This window comes from Abramis brama (genome assembly GCF_963993115.1).
Source record: "Abramis brama genome assembly, chromosome: 7".
In the NCBI taxonomy this organism is placed as follows: domain Eukaryota; kingdom Metazoa; phylum Chordata; class Actinopteri; order Cypriniformes; family Leuciscidae; genus Abramis; species Abramis brama.
In genome coordinates this window covers 4,126,167-4,151,728 of record NC_139969.1, presented here as the reverse complement: position 1 = coordinate 4,151,728, position 25,562 = coordinate 4,126,167, and the positions used below count along the sequence as shown (strand labels likewise).

At 35.7% G+C, this 25,562-nt stretch overlaps 1 protein-coding gene across 1 annotated transcript in view; it reads left to right on the top strand.

Annotated features, from left to right (window-relative positions):
- The window catches only part of LOC311085978 (CUGBP Elav-like family member 5), a 177,858-nt gene that overhangs the window by 140,216 nt on the left and 12,080 nt on the right, over window positions 1-25,562 (top strand). Inside the window, exons 5-7 of the mRNA XM_084118598.1 lie at window positions 1,666-1,745; window positions 9,180-9,338; window positions 19,382-19,526. Coding sequence (XP_083974724.1) covers window positions 1,666-1,745; window positions 9,180-9,338; window positions 19,382-19,526 — 384 coding nt within the window. The remainder of the gene's footprint in view (window positions 1-1,665; window positions 1,746-9,179; window positions 9,339-19,381; window positions 19,527-25,562) is intronic.

The following is a 25,562-nucleotide window of genomic DNA, read 5'->3' as shown; positions in this document are numbered from 1 at the left end:
AGTCTTTGGATTTTGCATATAATATCTCTTTTAAAGTCTTTTAAAAAGGCATCTGAAATAATAAACTAAGTGCAATGTAGTGTTGTCAAAAATATCGATTTTGCGATACATATTGATATTGAAATATCTGAAACACTTCCGATACTCATTTTCCGCAGAATAGATAGATGATACCAGCTGTGCTTTCTCTCTCTCTCATCTCTCCGACAGCGAGTGACACACAAACCCGCCTTAATCACTCACTCATTTAATTTGCCTCGGATGAATATTTTTGCTGTTACAGGGCTTGAATTTCCCCATGGGATTGTGCGTATTGCTCATACTTTTACACATTCCTGCAGATTTTGTGCTCAAACACCCAAAGTGCCACACATAAAGCCCCCTCTCAGGACTAAACTGAATTATTTTGCGCTGCTTATTGCGCTTAAACAGTCAAACACACACAATATAATGTCAAAAAGCCGAGTATTCATGTAAATACAGTCAGTTATGACTTAAGTGAACGTAAACAGTTGAGAAAGAAAACGCATGTGTAACAGTATAATGGATCCGTACATCAGGTCTTTAGACAGCAAATTATGAGATTTTTATGAGAATTTGTCAGTTTTTCCCTATGGTATATGGTATAAATTGTGGCCAGTGAAAATGCAGAGTGGCTAGTAACTTTGGAAAACCACTAGCCACTAAAAGACACTTTGCTTGCTAAAAAAATATAAACAATCAATCAGACGACAGAAGGCATGTAGGAGATTGTGTTTTGATCATATTGGTAATTAAGAAATGTATGTATTAAATCTTATACAGTAGGCTTTGTAGAGTTAAAAACACTTTTAAGAGATATCATGGAGTTCTTGGAAGGATAATGTGCTCTAAGGCTGTGTTCACACTTGTAATTCAGTATATGCTTGGTTTGTTTGATCCGGACCAAAAATAAAGTCCTGGTTCGCTTAGCGTTCACATTGGCATTTTAACACCGAACCTAAAGGCACAGGAATACGTTCACAACCTGATTGGTCGGCTTTTATGGCGTATATTTTGCGACAAAACTTACCGAACATCCGAAACAATGCTGTGTTCTGGGATAAATGCACTCGCTGTGTGTGTGTCGCTACATATGATGGTATTCTGACCAGCTGAGAACTCGTGAAGAGCTTAGAAATGTGTAAAGGAGTCAAAACGGCGTCAGGAATCCCTCCGTCACACAAACCAAGATCTGCTGTGAGGAGACGCGGTTCTGATGCCTGAACTGAACTGTGATGAGCAACATCTCGACTATGACAGCATGAGCATTCTGTAGTCCATGTTGCGTTCATATTTCTTTCGGACTGCATTGTTTGGAAGTGGACCGAGATCCATCTTTTCAGCGTCTTGATCCGCTTGTTTGGTGTCACCAGGGTTCGGGCAGCGTTCACAATTATTGAAATGAACCGCACTAACAGAGCAATCGCACCAGGGTTCGTTTTAATCCAACCAAACATGCCAAGTGTGACACACCCTTAGAAACAGCAGTGAGTGTTAGTGTTTGTGAGCACGTCTTCTCTCTCATCTCCAGTGTTGCATTCACCAGAGACACACAGTTCTCTGCAGAAAACCTCCACTGCTGTTCCTCATTATTTCTATGCTTGTGTGTGTGTGTGTGTGTGTGTGTGTGTGTGTATTTTGCAGGTTGTGCCTTTGTAAAGTTTTCAACACACACCGAGGCTCAGTCTGCCATCAGCGGGCTGCACGGGAGTCAGACCATGCCTGTGAGTACAACTACACACATGCTGCTTTTATGAGCGAGTATTAATAGAGATGACAAGAATTTATTTTTATTTCAGACATTTACTCACAAGGTAAAATGACCTAACAATACACTTTCTCCTACACATTCATATACATTTTGACCTAAAATGCGGAATAAATGAATGGATATGATATGCCTCAAGTTATACACTCACAATGTCATTTGTGAACACACACGTTCATGTAACAGCGAGCGCACACTCACACAGCTGATGTTGAAGCCAGTGAGCTGCTGTCATGTGTTGAGCTCAAACAGCATCAGTGCCAATATAAGTGCAAATGAGCTGCTGTCATCCTACCTGCTCTTCTGAATGGAGTACAAGCTCACTGCTTACTACACACTAGTGTACCACACAAACCGAGACCACAATGTGTTGGAACCAAGACTTGCCATCCAATCACATTAATCACATTCACAAAAATCAGACAATACACGGCAGTATAGTGATATCCTCACAGTTGTGGTGTTGACCGGTCTTGAAGTACTCAGTCTTAGACCAAGACAAGATCGTGTACTAATGCAGTCGAGACCGAGACGAGAACAAGACCTTCAGAAAAGGTCTTAAGACCGGCCTTGAGCACTACAAGACTACTACTACACAGATACTGCAGTGCATACTATTTGTTTGTTTGTTTTTGCAAATAACAAAAATGAGAATCTTAATTGGGGGGATTGCATAATATTATAAGGGGTAAATAAAGTGCAATATCTTTTAAATGTATCAAAATAACTAACTATATAAGTCTTAAAATATTTTATTTTATCTTACAACTGCATTTTATTCATTATTTGTTTCTTCATTTATTTTTATTAATCATAAACCTGTTTAATTATACAAATAAATTATTTAATATTTAACTCGCACATGCAAACAATGAGAATCTTAATTAGGTTGATTGCATAATATTAATTTTCTGCTAATGAAAAGTTGCTAATTAAAGGGCAATATCTTTTTAAATATGTCAAAATAACAAACTATATAAAAACCATCTCAAAACTATTTTATTTATTTATTTACTATATTATTGTTCATAAAATGTTTTATTTATTTATTTTAATTTTATTTAATATTAACTTGCACAAACAACGATGTGATAATTATGTGTTAGATGAAAAATATTAAATATTAAAATATTTTATTTTATCTTACAACTGCATTTTATTCATTATTTGTTTCTTCATTTATTTTTATTAATCATAAACCTGTTTAATTATACAAATAAATTATTTAATATTTAACTTGCACATGCAAACAATGAGAATCTTAATTAGGTTGATTGCATAATATTAATTTTCTGCTAATGAAAAGTTGCTAATTAAAGGGCAATATCTTTTTAAATATGTCAAAATAACAAACTATATAAAAACCATCTCAAAACTATTTTATTTATTTATTTACTATATTATTGTTCATAAAATATTTTATTTATTTATTTTAATTTTATTTAATATTAACTTACACAAACAATGATGTGATAATTATGTGTTAGATGTGATATTCATTTTAATATTCAATAATAATAAATATTCAGTTTCAGTCATGATTTCAGAAGACTTGGATTATAGCTACTTTATGATGCTTTTGCATGAATTTCGCAATAGTTGCATGGAAAAGAGCTGCTGTTACAACATTCCTTTTGTGCTTCATGGAAGAAGTTACACAGGTTGGAAATGTCATGACGGTAGATAAATTATGACAGAATTTTCGCAGAATTTTGGTGAAAAATCTATTTAGCAGAATTCCACAGCTTTACACCAAAATCAGCACACACAAAAAATGCTGCAGATTGTTCACGGGCCATCTGGGTATTCCTTTCACAGAGAAAAATGTACAGTATTTGTATTACGTATGAAATATAGTATGCTATTCGGAACATTTCCTTTTTATTCTACAGCTCACACTCGTTTTATCACACTCTGCATGTTTTCCCACCTCTCTCTCTCTCTATCTCACACTCGAAGGTTCAGATGAATAATTCCTCTGCCACACATTGAAAGGACAGATAAAGAGGTGTATTTCTCCATCCCCTGAGAGCAGGACAAGTAGTAGAGAGAAAGAAGCGGACAGGGAGCGCTACAGAAGATCAAACCGAGGGAAAACACACTCTTACAGTGTCTAACTGTCACAGAGAAGGAAGACAGGTAGTGCAGGGATGCTTCTGATGAACCACTGTGAATGTGTGTTTAGAGATCAGCTCAACCTTGAGAGTAATTATCCTCCAATGAAACGTTCAAGGCCGTATCTCACACTCACACAGTTTGCATACCGATAATTAAAGCATCTACATAGTCGACGACAGAATGAGAGATTGAAAGTCTTGTTCCAAAACCTTGTGAGCTTCCGACGTAGGCACCATTTCAAGCCTTAAAGAGGACCTGTTATGCAGTTTTTACATTTTTAACTTTCTTTAGTGTGTAATGTTTTTTAATCATTCAAGCATGAAAACCTGTTCTAGTAGAGCCTGAAAACAAAATCAAGACTTTGTAAAAGATCATAATAGGTCCTCTTTGAAATTTGAATGTGACTAGTTTCCTCAAGGTCAGGTAAGTGCGTGTTTCACAGACTTACTTTGTGATTTTAATTCTGTCTAAATCAAACAAGTCTGTATTTTTCCTCAACAAAATTACAAAGCAAATGACCCACCCTGAGAAATCTAATCCTGTCCGCATAGCAATGTCTGTGATTACGGTATATTGTTTTCACAAAGCCTCTCCTAATTTATTTTGACTTTTGACTGAATATCCGTTATATTGCTGCCTGGTGCAACTTCATTATGGATTTAGACCTTTTGCCAAATGTCTGGGTAAGAACAGCTGGCGGGTTTAGCTCTGATGGAATCCCATCTGACTTAAAAAGAGAATTAAATCTGATGGGGAGATTCAGATCACTAACTGCTCAGAACAGCATCATCAGGTATGATCTTCACTTATATCAATGTTTTCTTTTTATATAAATAAAAAATGAATCACAGACTACTATTCAAAGTTGGAGGTCAGTAAAAAATCAGCAATGATGCATTAAATTGATCAAAAGTGACAGTAAAGACATTTATAATGTTACAAAATATTTCAAATAAAGGCTGTTCTTTTGAACTTTCTATTCATCAAATAATCCTGAAAATAAATCTATTGTGGTTTCCACACAAATATGAAGCAGCGCAACTGTTTTCAACATTAATAATAACCAGAAATGTTTCTTGAGCAGCAAATCAGCATATTAGAATGATTTCTGAAGGATCATGTGACACTGAATATTTTCAGCTTTGGATCACAGGAATAAATTACATTATAAAATATATTCAAATAGGCAGTTACTTTAAATTGTAATAACATTTCACAATATTACTGTTTTTACTGTAATGCAGCCTTCTTTCAAAACTCCTTTCAAAAACATTAAAAAGTCCCCAAACTTTTGAACGGTAATGTAAATTAGACAATCCCAGGATGCAATGCAAGAAGATTGTTGAAAACATCCATCTGAGATGACAGACAAAGCAAGGGAAATGTTGATTATAATTTACATATTGCTATTTATTTCGATGCAGTTGCTGCTAATGTAGTGCATTCAAAACTGGTTATTTTTGAATTTCCATTTTAGTTTAGATGCAGGTGAAGGCAGTCGACAGCGAGGAAGCTCACAAGGTTTTTGGACCAGAGCCAGTGAGAGAGTGTTAAGCTGTACTGAGTTTCAGGGACATTTTAATAGTTCCTCATTACACATTCAGAGCCATGCGTTGAGTTAGCAAAGGCCTCATTAACAGCTCAGCCTTACAGTTTGTTTGAGCCCTGCAGAGCCAAACTTTACACCGTCCCAATTTTAATGCATTCAAATATTTCAGCATCATTTTACAGCTTGTCACAATGATGTTCAATGTCAGATCTCAAACCTGTCCTGACAGTCCAGCTTCTTACAGAGTAGCAACCTCTAATACACCTTTATAAAAAACACTTAATTTGACGCTCATGTTTTTTACTACTCCTAAATATTTTATGAATGTAACGATACAAGATTTTCTGATACCAATGTCCGATTGTTTAGAATGACATCTGCTGCTAGATACTGATAGTTTTAATTAGTTTAAGATTAATGATAATGATTCTTTTAGAAAGTTATACTGATAAACTCACATTAACTAAATTCCGAACATTAAATTAAGATTTCTAAACCTTCTGGATGTTTTTAATTCACAATAAAATGAACTGAATTCTAAAATCCTCCTTTTTTGCTCACAATCACTCATAATTTCACTCGATTAAAGGCGCAGTAAGCGATTTCTGAGAAACACTGTTGAAAGTGCCAATCAGCAGTAGGGGGCGTGTCCACTCATGATGGGGGGGGGGAGAGTAAGCCAATCAGCAGTAGGGGGCGTGTCCACTCGTGATGGGGGAGGAGAGAGAGTAAGCCAATCAGCAGTAGGGGGCGTGTCCACACATGACAGGGGAGGAAAGAGAGTGAGCCAATCAGCAGTAGGGAGCGTGTCCACTCATGATGGGGGAAGAGAGAGAGTAAGCCAATCAGCAGTAGGGGGCATGTCCACTCATGATGGGGGAGGAGAGAGAGTGAGCCAATCAGCAGTAGGGGGCGTGTATACACATGATGGGGGAGGAGAGTGAGCCAATCAGAAGTAGGAGGCGTGTCCAGACATGATGGGGGAGGAGAGAGATTGAGCCAATCAGCAGTAAGCGGCATTCCCACTCATGATGGGGGAGGAGGGAGAGGGAGCCAATCAGAAGTAGGGGGTGTGTCCACTCATGATGGGGTAGGAGAGAGAGAGAGCCAATCAGCCAATCAGCCACTGCTTAATACAGCAGTGCATTAAGTTTAGAATGGCTATTAACTTGCGTGTACAATAAGCTGTTTAAAATTTGCATTCTCCCGAACTATTTTGAGCATCCAGATGGTATAATCAAACATGTCTTGTGGAGAACTGTTGGAATTTAACTGTTGGAAACGGAGTGTAAAAGTGGACTTCAAAGATTTCTTATCCTGTCGCACCCTCTATAGGCCATGATCAGCGACTAGTCGACGTCAAGCTTAAAGAGTCATAGCAAAGCATTATAGTCGACTAGTCTTTGCAACCCCTACTCTGTATTTGATCCACTTGTGTTAATGCGAGCCTTCTTTTGCTGTTGTATGATATTAAAAAAAGTAAAGCATAACAGTAAAAGCATTATGAATTTTTGTAAAGACTCACTCACAGAAGACTACTGAATTAGTAATTCCACACGAGAGACATTGTCTTCACACACAGCATGAGTTCCAGTGCATTTTCCCTCCTGCTTTTGATTGACAGGATATAATCGGCCCTGTTTTCAAGCAGTCGGCTGATGTCTGATCATAGTGAGGATAATTGCTTTTATCAGCCAATACTTATTATTGACCCATATATTGGTGCATCCCTAAAAGAAATGCTAATTCACAATAAAGTGGCAGTGGCGTGTGTGTTTGTGTAAGATGCACACATACAGTACGAGACAGTAATGGCCTGCACCCTTCAGAGTGCTCTCTTCAGTGATGCTCACTCTCACCCATAATCTGCACTGAAGTGCTGTGTAGGCTTATGATCAGGCATTACAAATCCCCAGAAGTGCAGACCTTCAGGGTCTCTCTGTCTCTCAGATGAGGGGAATATTCTGGCCTTTAGGGATGAAAGGTCAAGTGGTGCAGTAAATCATCAAGAGCCTTTTAATGAGTGTGTGTGTGTGTGTGTGTGTGTGTGTGTGTGTGTGTGTGTGTGTGTGTGTGTGTGTGTGTGATTATGTGATGTTGCACTGCACTTTTTATAAGCGCCAAGAAAGTGCAAGAAAAATCTAAACGATGATTACCTGTATGATTTTCTTTCTGTGGAAGATTTTATCTTGTTTATGGTCTTTTGTATGCAGTTACAACAAAAGAGGACTTATGCTTTTAAGCTTCAAAAGGGACCACTGTTTATAGTTTTAATTCATATTTTGAAGTTGTTGTTGTTTTTTTGTTGTAATTTTGTGATGTGCTTTTGTCATTTGTATTATTATTATTTTTTTAATAATTATTACTAGGTTTTTATTTTTTTCAGTTTTAGTTTTTATTTACATCCAGGTACTTTTAGTGCTTCAACCAAAACTTATTTTAGTTAGTTGACAAGGCATCATTTTAGTCTTTTCATTTATAGCTTTATTTTAATTAACAAAAAGTTTCTCATAGTTTTAGTTAACAACAATAACCCTGAAGACGACACAAAAGCACCATAAAAGTATACTCTGTTTATACAAAAGTATAATAGTACATTTTATAGTATTTATGAAAGTACAAATTATACTGTTTGTCTATAATCCTTGTCTTTTTAAGTCATATGTTAGCTTTATTACAGCAGATAACAGCCTTATTTGGAGGGGTATAGGTTAAATTTGGAAGTTGTTTTTAGTGCAAGAAACGAACATTTCTACAAAATGAAAAATGCAACAAAAGTGTAGAATATGATGATTTTAATTCATGTGTATATGCATGTGCATGTTGTGCATGTCCCTTATGATGAAGGGAAATAATGAGATTGGTGGGAAAATAAATATCAGTGCTTTTTTGTGTTCACTTGCAAAATGTTTGCTTTCCCCTGAGAAGCTCAAACGAACACAAAAGTTTTGCGAGCGAACGAAATAGGCCTATGTCTTTTACTCCAATCTCATATTTTGTCCATCATCATGTCCTTTTAGGGGCTCCATATGTTGCAGGGTCATCCTACAGTGCATATTTTGCCTAAAATGTTAATCAATTTTCATGCCACATGGTTTTTCTTACATAGATGTACCCCAATTAACACAAACTTTTCAACCACTTGACAGGCAAATGCCCCCAATCGTGTTTTCTCAACCTCACTTTGAAATAAAGTTTATATATAAATCTCTAAATTAGCCATTTTAAGTATTAGTATATACATTTACTTATTCTCTTTGACATAAAATACAATTTATTGATACATATTTAAATTAAAGTAGTTAACGTCCCTCAAACTCCAGTCCACCCTGTTACATCGGTGCTATTTGCCCTTTAAAAGCTTAAAGGTACGCCCTAAATCACATGACTTGCTAGAAGTGACATCATTTCCTTTTGGGTAAAGCAACTCAGTCATAAACTTCTCTCTTCTCCCCATTTCTAGGTGACTTATCTAATAGCGTAAAACACCTGTTGTATCAATTTATTCTGAACATGAAAAATGAAGATTTTATATAACATTCTCCCTAAATGTTAATCTTCTGCTCGCATTTTGTTCTTTCCTAATAATGGGCCTGAAATTAGCTGCAAACGTCCACCCTGTTACACATTGTATTGTAAATATGGCATGTAACATATGCCATAAAAACCGGTGTGTTTGTGTGATGTTACTGATATGTACAACCGTTCATGTGTCTCTCGCAGGGAGCTTCGTCGAGTTTGGTGGTAAAGTTCGCTGACACCGATAAAGAGAGGACCATACGCCGCATGCAACAGATGGTGGGTCAGTTTGGCATCTTCAACCCCACCGTGGCCCTGCCGTTCAGCACCTACAGCAGCACCTACAGTACTTACACACACGCGGTGAGCACACACAACACACTTCTGAAGTCGAACAGATTAATGAACGCTGTCCTTGTCTCAAGACGTTTTTCACTCTGCTGAATAATGCATGAACATCATTTCAATTCCTGACCCATGAATACTTGCAGAAAAGCGCAAGAGCTCCCGTGCAATTTGAACTCTTGCTCCCATCGGACTCTTCAGAATATAAGTAACAGGAATCAAATTGATCCCAAGTGCCGTTTTTACAGTTTATTTGCATTTTGAATAGTTGGCTTTGATTATAAAGGACACTCTTTTAACCTGTGGTTCTGAGTTTGTGTGATTGCCGTAGAGCCGAGCGAATATATTTAAGGTATGAAATTTATGAAAATAAGCAACATGCACTTTTTTATTTAGCCATTAAGTTTCCTAAAGACATTGTAAAAAGACCAGGACTTCAATGTCTTGTGACTTACGAGTATTAAGTCCAAGATTTTCTTATTTAAACTTTAGTAAACATGGCATTACAGTTGGTACATTTTGTTCATTTCTATGAATCAGTTCAAATTGTCAATTCCAGTGAACTCTGATTCAATAAATAGTTTGCACCAATCAATCAATCAATTAAAAAATGCACTGAAGTCTGCATGTAGCCGTTTTTAATGTGCTTTGCAGGATTATTTAGGTGCATATAAATGAAAATGATTAAATATCACTCTTCCTTGTGTCGTTTAATGGAAAACATGATTATTTTTAATGCTGTTTTACTTCCTATGTGAATCATTTAAATCAACTTGGCAGCCACGGCTGTTTCATTGAAATGATGGTTCCTTTTAAGCCATTTCAGAGAAAATACATAAATATAGAGATATATATCAAATATTACCAAAAGGCTGAAAAATATCAAGATGATTTTTATTAGCTTCATCACCCTGGCCTAGTTCGGCACTCTTAGCGTGGTTGGAAAAGCCAAATGCGTCTTTGAGTAATTCATCGTCTTTAGATGAATCCCAGTTCATTTACGGAATGGATAATGTATTCAAAGCACATGGATTTCTGTGCATATTCATAAGCGTATTACTTGAAACGATAACGGCATTAGATACAGATTAAGCCTGTGATCTGATAGTGTGGAAGTTAGCCGCTATTTTAAATACTTTTCAGCTCATGGAGTCTCACAGAAGTGGGAAGTTTGAGGATCCGCATCACGTGTCAGACGGGCTCTATATATAGCATATACCCTGCAGGCCTTCGGTTTTAATTACACTGCGCTGAAGTGTGTGCATATGTGTGTGTGACATTTCAGACTACAGCTTTGATTTTATAATCCATACGATCCTTCGCCACAACCGTGTGCGCCTCCTCGCCATGTTAGCAGCTTGCTGCTTATTATCCTGTTCGTGCGTGAACATACTGGGATATCTGTGTGCAATTCCTTCTGTGACGTCTAAACATGGAGCCAACAGAAGGAAAACCCCCAGGTATCCCATCATCCACCTGTTCTGTGTCCCTGTACACAGTAAATACAACCACACATGTATAAACACACACAAAATCTGAATTGTGCACACGGATAACTCAGGCATGCTGTCGACAAACGCTTTCCGTTGCGTCACAAAATGTGTCCGAATTCAGGAGCAGTACAGCAGGAATTCAGTTATTTTACTCATTAAAATACTATTTAAAGTTGTGTTATTTTTTTAAATTAGATTTTATTTTTATATTTTCTGGTTTCATTTTAATTTTAATTAAGGTTTTACTCATTTTGTTGTTCTTTTTTTTTTTTTTATGACTATCATTTTTATTAAGTATTAGTTTTTAGTTTTAGTTATTTTGGTACTTCAACCTGAGAAATATTGTCTTGGCAACTAGCTGAAATAAAATTAGTTTTATGTATTTAATATGAATATATTTATATTAATATATACATTTAATATTTAAAATAAATATGACTATACTTTTTTAAATATTACTTTTTGTTTGTTAAAGTTTAAGGTTGTTTTATATGTAATATTAATATGTTAATATTATATTTAATATAAATATGGCTATATTGTTTTTATTAAATGTTAGTTTTTAGTTTTAGTTATTTTAGTAATTCAGCCTAACCTAAACTAAATGAAAAGAGACATAATTTCTTGCCAACTAGCTAAAATGTTAAGGTTTTTTTATTATTATTAATATAGTAATTTTATATTTAACATTTAAATTAAATATGGCTATATCATTTTTTATAAAGTATTAGTTTTTAGTTTGTTTTAGTTTTTTTATATTTAAAATAAGTATGTAAAAATTTTATATTTAATAAATATAAAATGGACTATATAAGTTTTATTAAGTATTAGATTTTAGTTTTAGTTTTACTTATTTTAGTACTTCAACCTAAAGTAAATAACAATGTGAAATATTGTCTTGGCATATAGCTGAAATAAAATTGGTTATTTTTATTTAAATTAATATTAATATATTAATTTAATATTTAATATAAATATGACTATACTTTTTATAAGCAATTTGTTTTTTTGTTTGTTTTAGTTTATATAAGTTTTATATTTAATACAAATGTAAGTTTCTATAAGTTTTATATTTAATATAAATATATAAATGTAATATTTTATATTTAATAAATATAAAAATGACTATATCATTTTTATTAAGTTTTAGATTTTAGTTTTTGTTTATTTAGATTTTGTTATTTTAGAATTTCAACCTATTTAAATTTTAATTTTAATTTTAATAGTTCTTTTTTTTTATGACTATCATTTTTATTAAGTATTAGTTTTTAGTTTTAGTTATTTTGGTACTTCAACCTGAGAAATATTGTCTTGGCAACTAGCTGAAATAAAATTAGTTTTATGTATTTAATATGAATATGAATATATTTATATTAATATATACATTTAATATTTAAAATAAAGATTTTGTTATTTTAGAATTTCAACCTAAACTAAACAAAAATGAGTATTTTCTTGACAACTAGCTGAAATAAAATAAGTTTTTTTATGTTTAATTTTTTTTTTTAAATGGGGGGGGGGGGTGGATTTAGTTAACGATAATAACACTGGAAGTCTTTTTCTAAGGCGAGTTTTCTCTTTCAGGTCAGCTATTTAACATTAGTTAAACTGACAGTACCTACACGAATAGTTGCACATCTGGCTTAATGGCACAGATGTAGCATTCACGTGTGCATGCATATCTGTGCTTTGTTTCACATAGATATGTCCATTCTAGATACACGCATAGCACATTACAGACCACATACACACACAAACCCAGTTCTCTCAGCAGGTTCAGACTCTTCTTGCATGTAACCTGACTGATTTAAATTGCATGTGGATTATTTAAATGGGAATGAGTAGCACTTCAAACATTGCCTTAAATCGTGAAATCCGGCCCTAGGGGAAACAAACGAACACACACTGTCTCACACACACACACACTAAGTGAAATAGACTATTCATTTTGGTCATAGTGTGATACGGCAGCACACAGGAACTGTTGGGATTATACAACCTGCCAACAGCATTTGCATAATAGCATGAGAGCTTTTTAGGAAGATTTCTGGTTTGGGTTGAGTTGGTTAAAAAGTGTGCTGTCGTTTCAGAACTGTTTCATAAAGATTGCCAACTCTGACTGACAGTGAATGGTGCAAAAGAAGACAGAATAATATAGAGTAGAATAGAACAGATCCACATAGAATTGAACAGAACCATATAGAATCTAACAAAGCAGAGTCACAGAATACAACAGAACAGAAAATAACCATTTACACAAACTTGATCAGGTTTGGACTCCCTTGATGTACATTAATCGCCCACTTTATTAGGTACAGATGTTCAACTGCTTGTCAATGCAAGTATCTAATTAGCCAATCACGTGGCAGCAACTCAATGGATTAAGGCATGTAGACATGACGGACTGGTCTGAGTGTTTCAGAAACTGCTGATCTACTGGGATTTTCATGCACAACCATCTCTAGGGTTACAGAGAATGGTCAGAAAAATAGAAAATATCCAGTGAGTGAAAATGCCTTGTTGATGCCAGAGGTCAGAGGAGAATGGCCAGACTGGTTCAGCTGATAGAAAGACAACAGTAACTCAAATAACCACACGGTCATCGAGGTCTGCAGAAGAGCATCTCTGAACACACAACACGTCCAACCTTGAAGCAGAAGAGCTCTAGCAGCAGAAGACACACACCGGTGTCACTCCTGTCAGCTGAGAACAGCAAACTGAGGCTATCATTCGAACAGGCTCACCAATATCGGACAATAGAAGATTGGAAAAAAATGGTTTTATGAGTCTCCATTTCTGCTGTGACATTCAGATGGTAGAGTCAGAATTTGGTGTAAACAACATGAAAGCATGGATCCATCCTGCCTTGTGTCAGCGGTTCAGGCACAAAGCTCACATCATCTGAAACTGGTTTCTTGATCATGACAGTGAGTTCACTAAACTCAAACGGCCTCCACAGTCACCAGATCTCAAAAATTCTCTATTGGATTGAGATCTGGTGACTGTGGAGGCCGTTTGAGTTTAGTGAGGAACGGGAGATTTGCATCATGGATGTTCAGCCGACAGCCGATCTGCAGAAACTGTGTGATGCGATCATGACTATATGGACGAAAGCCTCTGAGGAATGTTTCCAGCACCTTGTTGAATCTCTGCCATCAAGAATTAAGGCAGTTCTGAAGGCAAAAGTGAGTCCAACTCTGTACTAGCAAAGTGTACCTAATAAAGTGGCCGGTGAGTGTAGAATGAAGAAGAAAAAACGGCAGAATGGTATGGTAAGGAATGGTATGGTATGGTATGGTATGGTATGGTATGGTATGGTATGGTATGGTATGGTATGGTATGGTATGGAATGGAACGGTACGGTACGGTACGGAATGGTATGGTATGGTATGGTATGGTATGGTATGGTATGGTTTGGTATGGTGTGTGGAATGGTGTGGAGTGGAATAGTATGGTATGGTATGGTATGGTATGGTATGGTATGGTATGGTATGGTATGGAGTGGAATGGTATGGTATGGTATGGTATGGTATGGAATGGTATGTATCGTATAAAATGGTATGGTATGGAATGGAATGGTATAGTATGGTATGTAATGTATGGTATGGTATGGTATGGTATGGTATGGAGTGGAATAGTATGGTATGGTATGGTATCGTATAAAATGGTATGGAATGGAACGGTATGGTATGGTATGGTATGGTATGGTATGGTATGGTATGGTATGGTATGGAATTGAGTGATATGGTATGGAATGGTACGGTACGGAATGGAATGGAATGGAATGGAATGGAAAGGAAAGGAAAGGAAAGGAATGGAATGGTATGGTATGGTATGGTATGGTATGGTATGGTATGGAAAGGAAAGGAAAGGAAAGGAAAGGAAAGGAAAGGAAAGGAAAGGAAAGGAAAGGAAAGGAAAGGAAAGGAAAGGTATGGTATGGTATGGTATGGTATGGTATGGTATGGTATGGTATGGTATAGAATAGAATATTTAGTGCCATGCAACCAGGGTTGGTGGAATTTGATTCTGCAGTTTGACAGAGTCTCTATAGAACGGTGTCATGAAATGAAGACATGTTAACCTGTAGTCCAGCTGGCTGACGGTAACTGTGGTTTCTGCTCATTGCTAGAAATGTTAGGTTAGTCCTAAATACCAGCCTGTGGTTGTTTTTATTTCTCGTTCATGCTCCGAATGGATTGTGAATCGCATCTCTATTCTAATTTCATATTTGCTTCATTTGAAGCAAAAAAAACTCTAGAACCTCTTAAAAATCCCCATGTAGAATTAACATAGGAGGCATAACATCTCAATTTGTGCATGATCAGAGCATTACAAATCATAGTACAGTATGTTCAAAATAGTGTGCCAAAGTATCCAGGATGCATTTTTGAAGTGTGTATTCATGCATTATTTTTCAGCTAATATTGCCTATAACTTCTTACAGATGAAGAGTTTGCAGTGGTTCTTATAGACTTTTTCTGTTATAAAACAGTCAGCTAATTGTTTTTCATAAATGCTGCCACAGCAGTTTTGAAAGTTTTGAACCTGGAAGTTGTCAAGAAATGATTATCCGTAAGCAGGGTCGTTTAGTCATCCAGAAACCAAAATAGATTAGTCATGTCAAGTAGTTTATCTATTTATTTTTTATACTTTTGAGCAGCAGTGCAAAATTAAAAATGATGAATTATCTAAATATACATACACAAATGCAGTGTGGTAAAGTGAGATCATTTGAAACTGCACTAGTAAGGATTATTTGACAGTGCATTGGAACAAACAGGGCACTATACTCTATATCCCATAATGCCCTGCTCCAGCACTCTCTCTGGCACTGCACTGATGTCTCAAAGGCCTGGCACTGGAATAGACAACACAAATAAAAGCGGGAGAGGATTGGAAGCTGTAATGTTCCAGTGCGCTCTGCTCAAGAACCAAAGCACGAGCCGTCGAGCACTGAAGGGCATTTCAGAAACCTTTCCCAGTGCAAACAAAGAACAGGCCACAAATCCACTACATTCGGCGGTGCAATTCTGCCGTGTCACGCTTCAATCGAAAGGCTTTAACTTTTGACCATGAAGGGAGTTAGTGCACACTGATGATGTTCATTTGGTGAACAGAGCTCCAGACTGATGAAAACATGCCGTAGTTTGAAAACACTGGGAGTGGGTGTGTTGTGTTGTGATGGAGAAGATGTCTGTGGTTTGCAGCGCCTCCTGGTGGATCTCAGCACAACTGCACACACACGAACCGCCTGGCTCCTGCTCAGACTCTCAGCTTTTGCAAATCATAAGCAAACAATTCAGATGATATTAACCTGACGCAGGTATTTGTTATGTTAATTATGATTTGTTCTCAGCACTTGCTGTTTGATGTGATTTTTCTGATTCTAATCCATTTGTGCCTGTTTTGTTTGATTAGAGCACACAAACAAACCAGCAATGATGAGCCTCAGATAGGGGTGGGCAGACATTTTATATCACGGTTATTATTATTATTATTATATATATATATGTGTGTATATATATAGATTTTATATTTTATATATAGATTTTAACTCTATATATATATATATATATATAATCACTTTATTATTATTTCTGGCTGGAAATTCAACCTCATGTTTAAATGCTGTTCTTTTGAACTCTGTTCATCAAAGAATCCTGAAAAAATGGGTTTCCACAGAAATATAATAATAATAATAAATGTTTCTATATCAGCATATTAGAATGATTTCTGAAGGATCATGTGACACTGAAGACTGGAGTAATGATGCTGAAAATTCAGCTTTGCTGTCATAGAAAAAAAATACATTTAAAAATATATCTAAATTGAAAGCAGTTATTTTAAATAATATTTCACATTATCACAGTCTTTACTGTATTTTTGACCAATAATGTATTTTTAATATATACTGTATTTTTGACCAATAAATGTAGCCTTGGTGAGCATAAGAGACTTCTTAAAAAAAAAAAATATATATATATATATGTGTGTATATATATATATATATATATATATATAATTATTATTATTATTTGGAACTTGATGCACCAACTGCAAAAAAAGATTTTCTTACGAAGTATGTTTGTCTCGTTTTGCAGTTAAATATCTAAACATTGTTAAATCAAGATCCATTTACTTGAGAAGCAAAATCACTTGAGATATGTATCCGAATTTAGTGAGTTTATGCTTAAAACAATAAAAATGAATCCACCAGTGGAGTCAGAAACATAAACTTAATCCATAGGGAACGTAAGGTTATTTTTATTACATTGCCATTGGCAGATAATTCATGGTTTAAGCAAAAACTTTTTTTTTTTTTGTATGGCAAGACAGAGAAAATAATAGAAAATAGAAATTTGTATAGAAAATAATTTTTGCAGTGCACAAACCATCCGATTTTTTGTAATAAATGAAGTAATCTGCGTGCTATCTGCTGGATATAAGCGCCACAGCTGGATCGGTTGACACATTATATCATGGCACGGTGAGACCGCCCAACCATTTAAACTACAGCTACAGTCTGAATGAATGGCAAAGCAAGTAATTATTGTCAGCGGTTTGGACATCTCATTTCTTCATGCACCAAACACTTCCATTTTCCCAAGCCTTCCCCCCCAAGACGTGTCAGCACGTCCTCCCGAACATGCACAAACACGCGTGTCACCCCGTGAGCGGCTGGAGGCTTTGCATTGAGCTGTGCCTCTCGAAGCGCCTCTACAACAGTAATTGGCCCATGATGGAGCGCTGATTGCCTCGGAGTACCTGGGGAGTTCAGCACACATTAGCATTCAATAAAATCGCAGATGCATACACAAACACACGCGCTCCTGTAAATGAGTTTATCACTGAGGCTTTCTCCTCGTCTTTGTGTCTCAAGGCTGGACGGGAGTTTATTTGCCATGTGAATTTGGTCAGCAGAAGTGTTAGCAATTCATTTAAACTGAACTAAAGCGGCACTACTGATATTCTGTACCACAGTTACATTTATATGGACATTTTTATTGAGTTTGTTGAAATTATTAATAAACAGCGTGCCACAGATGCTGTCCACAGAGTTATGATTAACCTGAAATGATTTGTTTTTATTATATTCTCCGCTACTATATGATAACCATATTCATGTACAGTACTGTTCAATGGATTTGCATCATACTTTTCAGAGAATATGGTACTTTTATGTATATGTTTGCTAATGTTGCAAATGAATGTGGATTCTGTGTTGATAAACCATCTCTTCATGGCTAAACAAAGTAACATCATTAAGAATGCATGCTAATGGTTAACCCAGTAGATCAGTGTGGTCTATATCAATGCATGTATGGATTACACTCACGTCGAGCTGCGGTCAGTGGGTGTGTGTAGTTACAAGCGTCTTCTAGAAGGCTAATTTGCATCAGTTCCACATAAACAAATACTATTGTGTGTGTGTATATATATATATATATATATATATATATATATATATATACATGCAACAAAAAGAACAGCATTTACAGTATTCAACATATAAATCTTTTCTTACAATATACATTTTTACTATCACTTTTTATCAATTTAATACATCCTTGTTGAATAGAAGTACTTATTTCTTTCAAAAAAGAAAGAAAGAAAATCACTGACCTCAAATTTTTCAACGGTAGTGTATATTGATACAAAAGATTTCTTTTTAAATTAATGTTGTTCTTTTTTTTACTTTTTATTCATCTAACTACGAAAAAAGTATCACAGGTTATAATAAAAAAATATTAAGCCGCACAACTGTTTCCAACATTGATAATAAATCATCATATTCTAATGATTTCTGAAGGATCATGTGACACTGAAGACTGGAGTAATGATGCTGAAAATTCAGCTTTGATCACAGGAATAAATTAGCCTACATTTTAAAGTACATTCAAACAGAAAATCATTATTTTAAATTGTAATAATATTTCACAATATTACAGTTTTTTCTGTATTTTTGATCAAATACATATACTAGCCAATATAAATGAATGCTAATAAGCAAATGTGTGTATGGGGTCATTTCAGGACTCCAGCACATATTAGTTACTCTACACGTCTGCTTTGTACTGTTGTGTTTTCACAGATGATTGTTGCCATAGTGACATAATTACAATAATTAGCTATGCTACAGTGCATTTGTGTTCGTTAATTCATTTTAGGAATGTTGTTTGATCCAATTTATTTGAACACCTACAGACACATGTTGGATCTCCGACAGGGTCAAGTTATTATAACTAACAAGTACAGAGAAGTGCCATGCTGTTGTTATTTTTTGTGAACAAGATATCATGATAGTATTATGTTTTTGAACATATTTCTTAAAGTACCCTGGAGGACCGTGTAAATATCATTGTACATAAATATGGGAATCTTTCAGAAGTAATTACCAAGCATGTATGTAAGTATACCGTGGTATTACCATCACTGTCCTGCAGTGCTTTTTTGTAAAGAATCCTTCATTTTCAATAAGATCAGAATTATTATATATATGTGTTTGTGTTTAATATAATGTAGAATGTTTTGTAACGTAAGCTCTCTGTTGTTTGATTGGTTCAGCTGATGCAGCAGCAGGCGGCGATCATGGCGGCTTCTCACGGGGGTTATTTAGCGCCCAGCGTTGCGTATCCAGCGACACAGATTCACCAGGTGGGGGCGCTCAACATGAACGGCCTGCCTCCCACCTCGATGACACCTGTTTCAGGTGAGTCTGATCACACACTCACTTACATGCCAACTTTGTTTCAGATGTTCTTCCTAAAATGTCTTACAATTTAGCAGAACTGTTCAAAACTTTAGGAATGTGACATAGTTTGTGAAACTGGTTATTCAACACAACAAATTGTAGGGTAAGAGATATTTTTATCCATTAAACAGTTTAAGTTTGGTAACAGTAGTAATTTTGGTAACACTTTACAAAAAGGTTCCATTTATTAACATTAGTTATTAGCTTCTACATCATTTATTAATCTTAGTTCATGTTTATTTCAGCATTTATTAATACATTTTGTTAACATTAGTTAGTGCTATGAACTAACATGAATGAAAACTGATCAATAGTATTTTTATTAACTAACATTTAAAGGCACAATATGTAGGATTTTTGGATATAAAAAATGGTTTCAAAACCAAAAAATAGGTTCTGTACTCATAAAACGAGGCATTGGAAAGTTTGTAAGTACATCAGGAGTTTATTTAAATAACACTTGCCTGATGGCTAATGCTATCGCTAACCTGGACGTCAAGGTCACTTCAGGGGTTTGGGAAAAGCACGTAAAAGTCCTGTCAGAAAGCGATGCATAACGACGCCCAGTTCCAGGAATGCACTAATATTTTGTTGGTAGTACCAGTTTGCAACAATTATTAGTTAACACTAAGTTGTCAACACTTAAAACTGTTGGATATACTGGCTGTCTGTCAGGACTTTTACGTGCTTTTCCCTAATCACTGAAGTGACCTCGACGTCCGGGTTAGCGGTAGCGGTAGCATTAGCCAAGCTAAGCTACGCCTTTGTTATTGTTTTGAATAAGAGACCTCTAGTGGCGAAACTTACATACTGTGCCTTTAACAAAGATTAATAAATGCTGTAGAAAATATATTGCTCAGCAAATGAGACCTTATTACCTTGATTTCTTTAAAAGTACAATTGGTAACACTTTATTTTACAGTGTCCTTGTTACATATGTTGCATGTACTTACCATAGTAATAACAGTAAATTATGCATAATTACATGCAACTAACCCTCACCAAATCCTAATCCTACCCTAACCCTATAGTAAGTACATGTAGTTGTTTAATATTACTCAGTACTTAAATATATAATTACACTGTAACAATGACACCTTAAAATAAAGTGTAACCATACATTTTTAATGTATGATTTTGTGCGTGTAGATACACTGGGAAAAAAAAAATCGTTTTTGGTTACACTTTATTTTAAGGCGTCATTGTTACAGTGTAATTATATATTTAAGTACTGAGTAATATTAAGCAACTACATGTACTTACTATACACTGAAAAAAAAAATTACATCCCCAAGTCAAAAATTTCAAGTGACCGATAACATCTAAATTTTTCAATTAGTCTGACGTATTATTTCTCATTGAGCCAATGTTAACAGACTATTGCAACCAGAATTTCACTTGGGCCAATTGAAAAATTTAGATGTTATCGGTCACTTGAAATTTTTGATTTGGGAGGGTTACATTTTTTTTACAGTGTAGGGTTAGGGTAGGATTAGGATTTGGTTGAGGGTTAGTTGCATGTAATTATGCATAATTTACTGTTATTACTACGGTAAGTGCATGTAACATATGTAACAAGGACACCGTAAAATAAAGTGGTACCTCTTTTTTTTTTTTTTTTTACAGTGTAGTCAACTCTGTGAAACTAGTATGCGCTGCATTTTTGTTACATTAGGTCAGTTTACTGGTAGTAAATATTCATGATTTACACTTCGTTTGTACTTCAAACCGCATCTCACGTTGAATATCAGCTTTCACCTGATCAGTGTCATGGACTGGAACACACTAGAGATTCCTATTGATCCGTAGGAATCGATGACCTGGATGTGAAGCACATCTCACGGATGCGTTTCAGATGGTGACCGCTGGTCCCGCACACACACACACACACACACAAACAAACACAGCTGCAGGGTCTCGCTCTTCTTAGCAGACGTTTAAAAAGGGATACAGGATAGTCCGCTGGGTCCAACATGAAAACAAGCTCTTGAATTTGAGAAGCATTTAAAATCCATCCGCTGGTCATGATTTAGACTGCAGCTGTTTCTGGAATGGAGGTTCAGAAGAAACATTGCAGATATCAAGTTTATTTTGACCATTTTTTAGGAGTAAATAAGCATATAGTTGACCTTAAAGCTAACACACATACTGTGTTACTGTTAACGTACTGATACTCCAGTTTTGATTTCATATGGTCTTTAATTATGCTCATGGAGCTCCCAAACAGGCACGTGGGTTTTAAGCGGCCACATTTGTTCGAGTCTCCTGTAATTGCACGCTGTTGGAAATGCCAGGACTTTGAGTGACAACCGTAATCATCTCACGCTCGAGCGATCTGTGCCCACACAGAACAGATGCTTTCATCTGTGCAGAGGATGACCTTTAGTCTGGGTGCTGTTCTGGGCTCAGGGTTTGCCTTTCATATCCTAATGAAACTAATGATGTGACCAGCAGGAAGTTGATCTGAGACCAGTGCGCTCTGATGCTTTATGCAAATGTGTCCGGGGTCACTTCCCCTCCGACAAACAGCTACTGATCACAATTAACTGAGTTTAAATCCCTCTCTTCCCCTCTTGCTTTGATTTATTCAAACTTAGCGTAGATTTGTTTAATGTATAATTCTAATTATACTGATAATATATGATATCAATATTAAAGTTATGTAATATTACAATATCTAATATTATATAGTAGTAATATTAATATTATTTGAATTTTTTTATATATATAGACAGAGAGAGAGAGAGAGAGTATATATATATATATATATATATACACTTTATATATATATATATATATATATATATATATATATATATATATACACATGTATGATCATTTAACTGACATATATATATATATATATATATATATATATATATATATAAATGCTACTGTAATGCATACATGCAGGCCCTATATATGCAGCTTTCATGGTGTGTGTAGCGTGTCTTGAGTTATAATACACCCTGTTTCTCCTCACTGACCACGTCAGATACTACTGTAGGTGAACACACACACACATTTATATACACAATAACACCATACACTCGCCCAGCATCCACTCTCCTATTGATTTGATTTTTACTCTGACCGCCTATTGACCTTTGTAGCTTTTAAACTGTGTGTGTGTGTGTCTGTGTGTGTGTGTGTGTGTGTGTGTGTGTGTGTGTGTGTGTGTGTGTGTGTGTGTGTGTGAGCAGTATCTTGGAGTCTCTGGAACAGACAGTAGTAGACATGGCAGACTAATTTATCATTGCTGCATGGGACGACAATGCACAAAGCACTGCAAAAGAGACAAAAGCTCTCCTGGGCCTGTGCTGTCCCACACACACTCCGTGTGCACATGCAGATTCCGGCTCCATAAAGAGTAAATATTTGCTACAGCTGTGCTGTGATGTGACTTTCTGCAACATTAAATGCAAATACAGTCATTACCTGTTTAGCTAGCAGTCAAGTCCTGTACGAACACAATACCCTGAGCGTCGAGTTTTATAGGACAGAATTTCACAGCTTCTTTTTTTTTTTTTTCATCTAGTCTTGCGACTAGAGAAGACTTTTGACTGTCAGCATAAAATTTTGTCCTATTTGCAGCTTTTTCGGTCTAAGAACTGCACTCTACAGAAGTCTTTGCCCAAGTGACTTAATTAAGTTGCATGATTATCATAGATGTATAAAAAAAAGCTTTTTGTCTAGAAGTTGTCACAAAATAATTCACCCAGAAATGTTAATTTTATCATTTACTCACCCTCGTGCAATTTCAAACCTTTATGACCTTCGTTCTACTGTAAAACACACAGGGCCCTATTTTAACGATCTAAGCGCATGGTCTAAAGAGCAAGTGCACTTAAGGCGAGTCTGAATCCACTTTTGCTAGTTTAACGACGGGTAAACTGGTCGGTGCGCCCGGCGCATGGTCTAAAAGGGTTGTCCTTATTCTCATAATGAGTAATGGGTGTGTGTTTTTGAACGTAACGTGCAATAAACCAATCAGAGTCTCATCTCCCATTCCCTTTAAAAGCCAGTTGTGCTCACACCATGGCGGATTCGCTATTTACATGCCGGAATTTACAAGCGGAAAAAACTGAACGAGGAAACGGATCTGCGCGTGTGCGAGGTTAAAGCGCGTATCTACGGGACAAAGTGGTACGCGTGTTGTGGATCCGCCTATAGGCGCATATTACTAACGCGCTCTTTAAATAACAACAAAAAATTATTTCGCCATTGACTTTAGACAACGTGGCGCAGGACGTGAAAATGCTAAGCGTCAGGCTTAAAGGCACAATATGTATTTTTTTTTGCTTTAAAAATATAAAAAATCACTATATCTATGTTATATATTTTTTAAAGTTGTGTATTTACATTATCCCGACAGTTCCAATTAACTTCTAAATCCAGAGAAATTAATATTTTAATTCGAAGACACGGACCGTGTCTTTATTTCCGTTATGTCGCAGTCAATGCATCATATCCGCGTTGTCCCTGGTTTCCGCTCGTGCTGCCATGGTAACCAGAGCTATGAACCAGAGCCCTCTGATAGTAACCAAGACGACAGACGTGGACCACTGTTCGCAGTGTCTATCTGCACGCTGTTGTTGTTTCGTTCAAACATTATGGACCATGGCAAGCAGACTTTGGATAAAAAAGGAGAACTAAAACGAGAATCAATATCAGCGCGGTGTTTTCGAGATGCCGAGAGCTCCCATAGACAGTATATAAACGAGAGCTCCACGTCCGAGACTTCGACCGCTCATACATGTACTTTATTAAACAGGTGAGCACATTTACATAAAACTAATCAATGTTATATAGTTCTACAATGATAAAATGTCAGAATATGATCTGTATGTTATTCTAATGTTGATCTAGCTTAACGTTACTGCTAACGTTAGTCTCATACAGACAAACTAACACATAAGTTACATTTCAACACATTCAAATGCAGTTTAGTGTGCTAGTGTAATGTTAGACCAAGTGAAACAGCGCTGCGTTACCTCACAAGTTTAATTTGTCTAATAAACTGACCTGTGAGTAGTGATTCTGCGTGTAGTTCGGTAGAATGAAATGTCCATATTCCTTTTATATCCGCGGGACTCGCGTCGCTTGTGGAGCTGATAGCTGTCTCTTAGCAATCCCGAACTGCTTCATATCACAGTCATGATAAAAACATCGATGTATTCAGTCATCCATAAACATTATTAGATCGGTCGGCTTGACGTTGACGACAACATCCATAATTCTTAGCAAATGTTGCGTCATCAAACTACGCCTTTGTTATTGTAAATAGGTTAGCGACCCCTAGTGGAGAAAAAATCCCATACTGTACGTTTAAACTAGCAAAAAACACTTGTGTCACGCTTGGCGCTGCATTGTGCCGGATGTATGGTAGGGCCCAATCAATGTCTCTGGGTTTTTTTTCATACAATGGAATTCAGTGCGGTCCCATGTTATTTTGGACCCCATTGACTTTTAAGCTATTTGAACAGCTGAGACCTTCTTCAAAATATCTTCTTTCATGTTTCACCGAAGTATGAAAGTCATACAGGTTTGGAACAACATGAAGGTGACTGTTGTTATTGTTAACTAAAACTAAAACTATTAAAATTTTATATTAACAAAGGACATTGGGCCCTGTTTTTACGACTTTGCAGAGTGAAGTATTATTTATATACTATTTTAGTGTTTGTCCATATTTTGAATTCGCTTTTTTTATATATATATTTTAATTGTTGTTTAAGTTTTAGTAATTTTGTAATGGGATTTGTTTATTTTTTATTAGTTATTTAATATTTCTATTCAGCTTTATTTCAGTTTTAGAAATTGTAGTACTTCAAATACTTCTTTATTTCTGTTAGTTGACAGTAAGTAAAAACATTTCTTATTTACATTTAAGTTTTTTTCCTTCTTTTTTTTATAATGTCTGTCTATAATTTTCTGTATTAATTTGCACTGGTGTTTAATCATATTTTGAATCATGCATTTCTTTATAGTAGC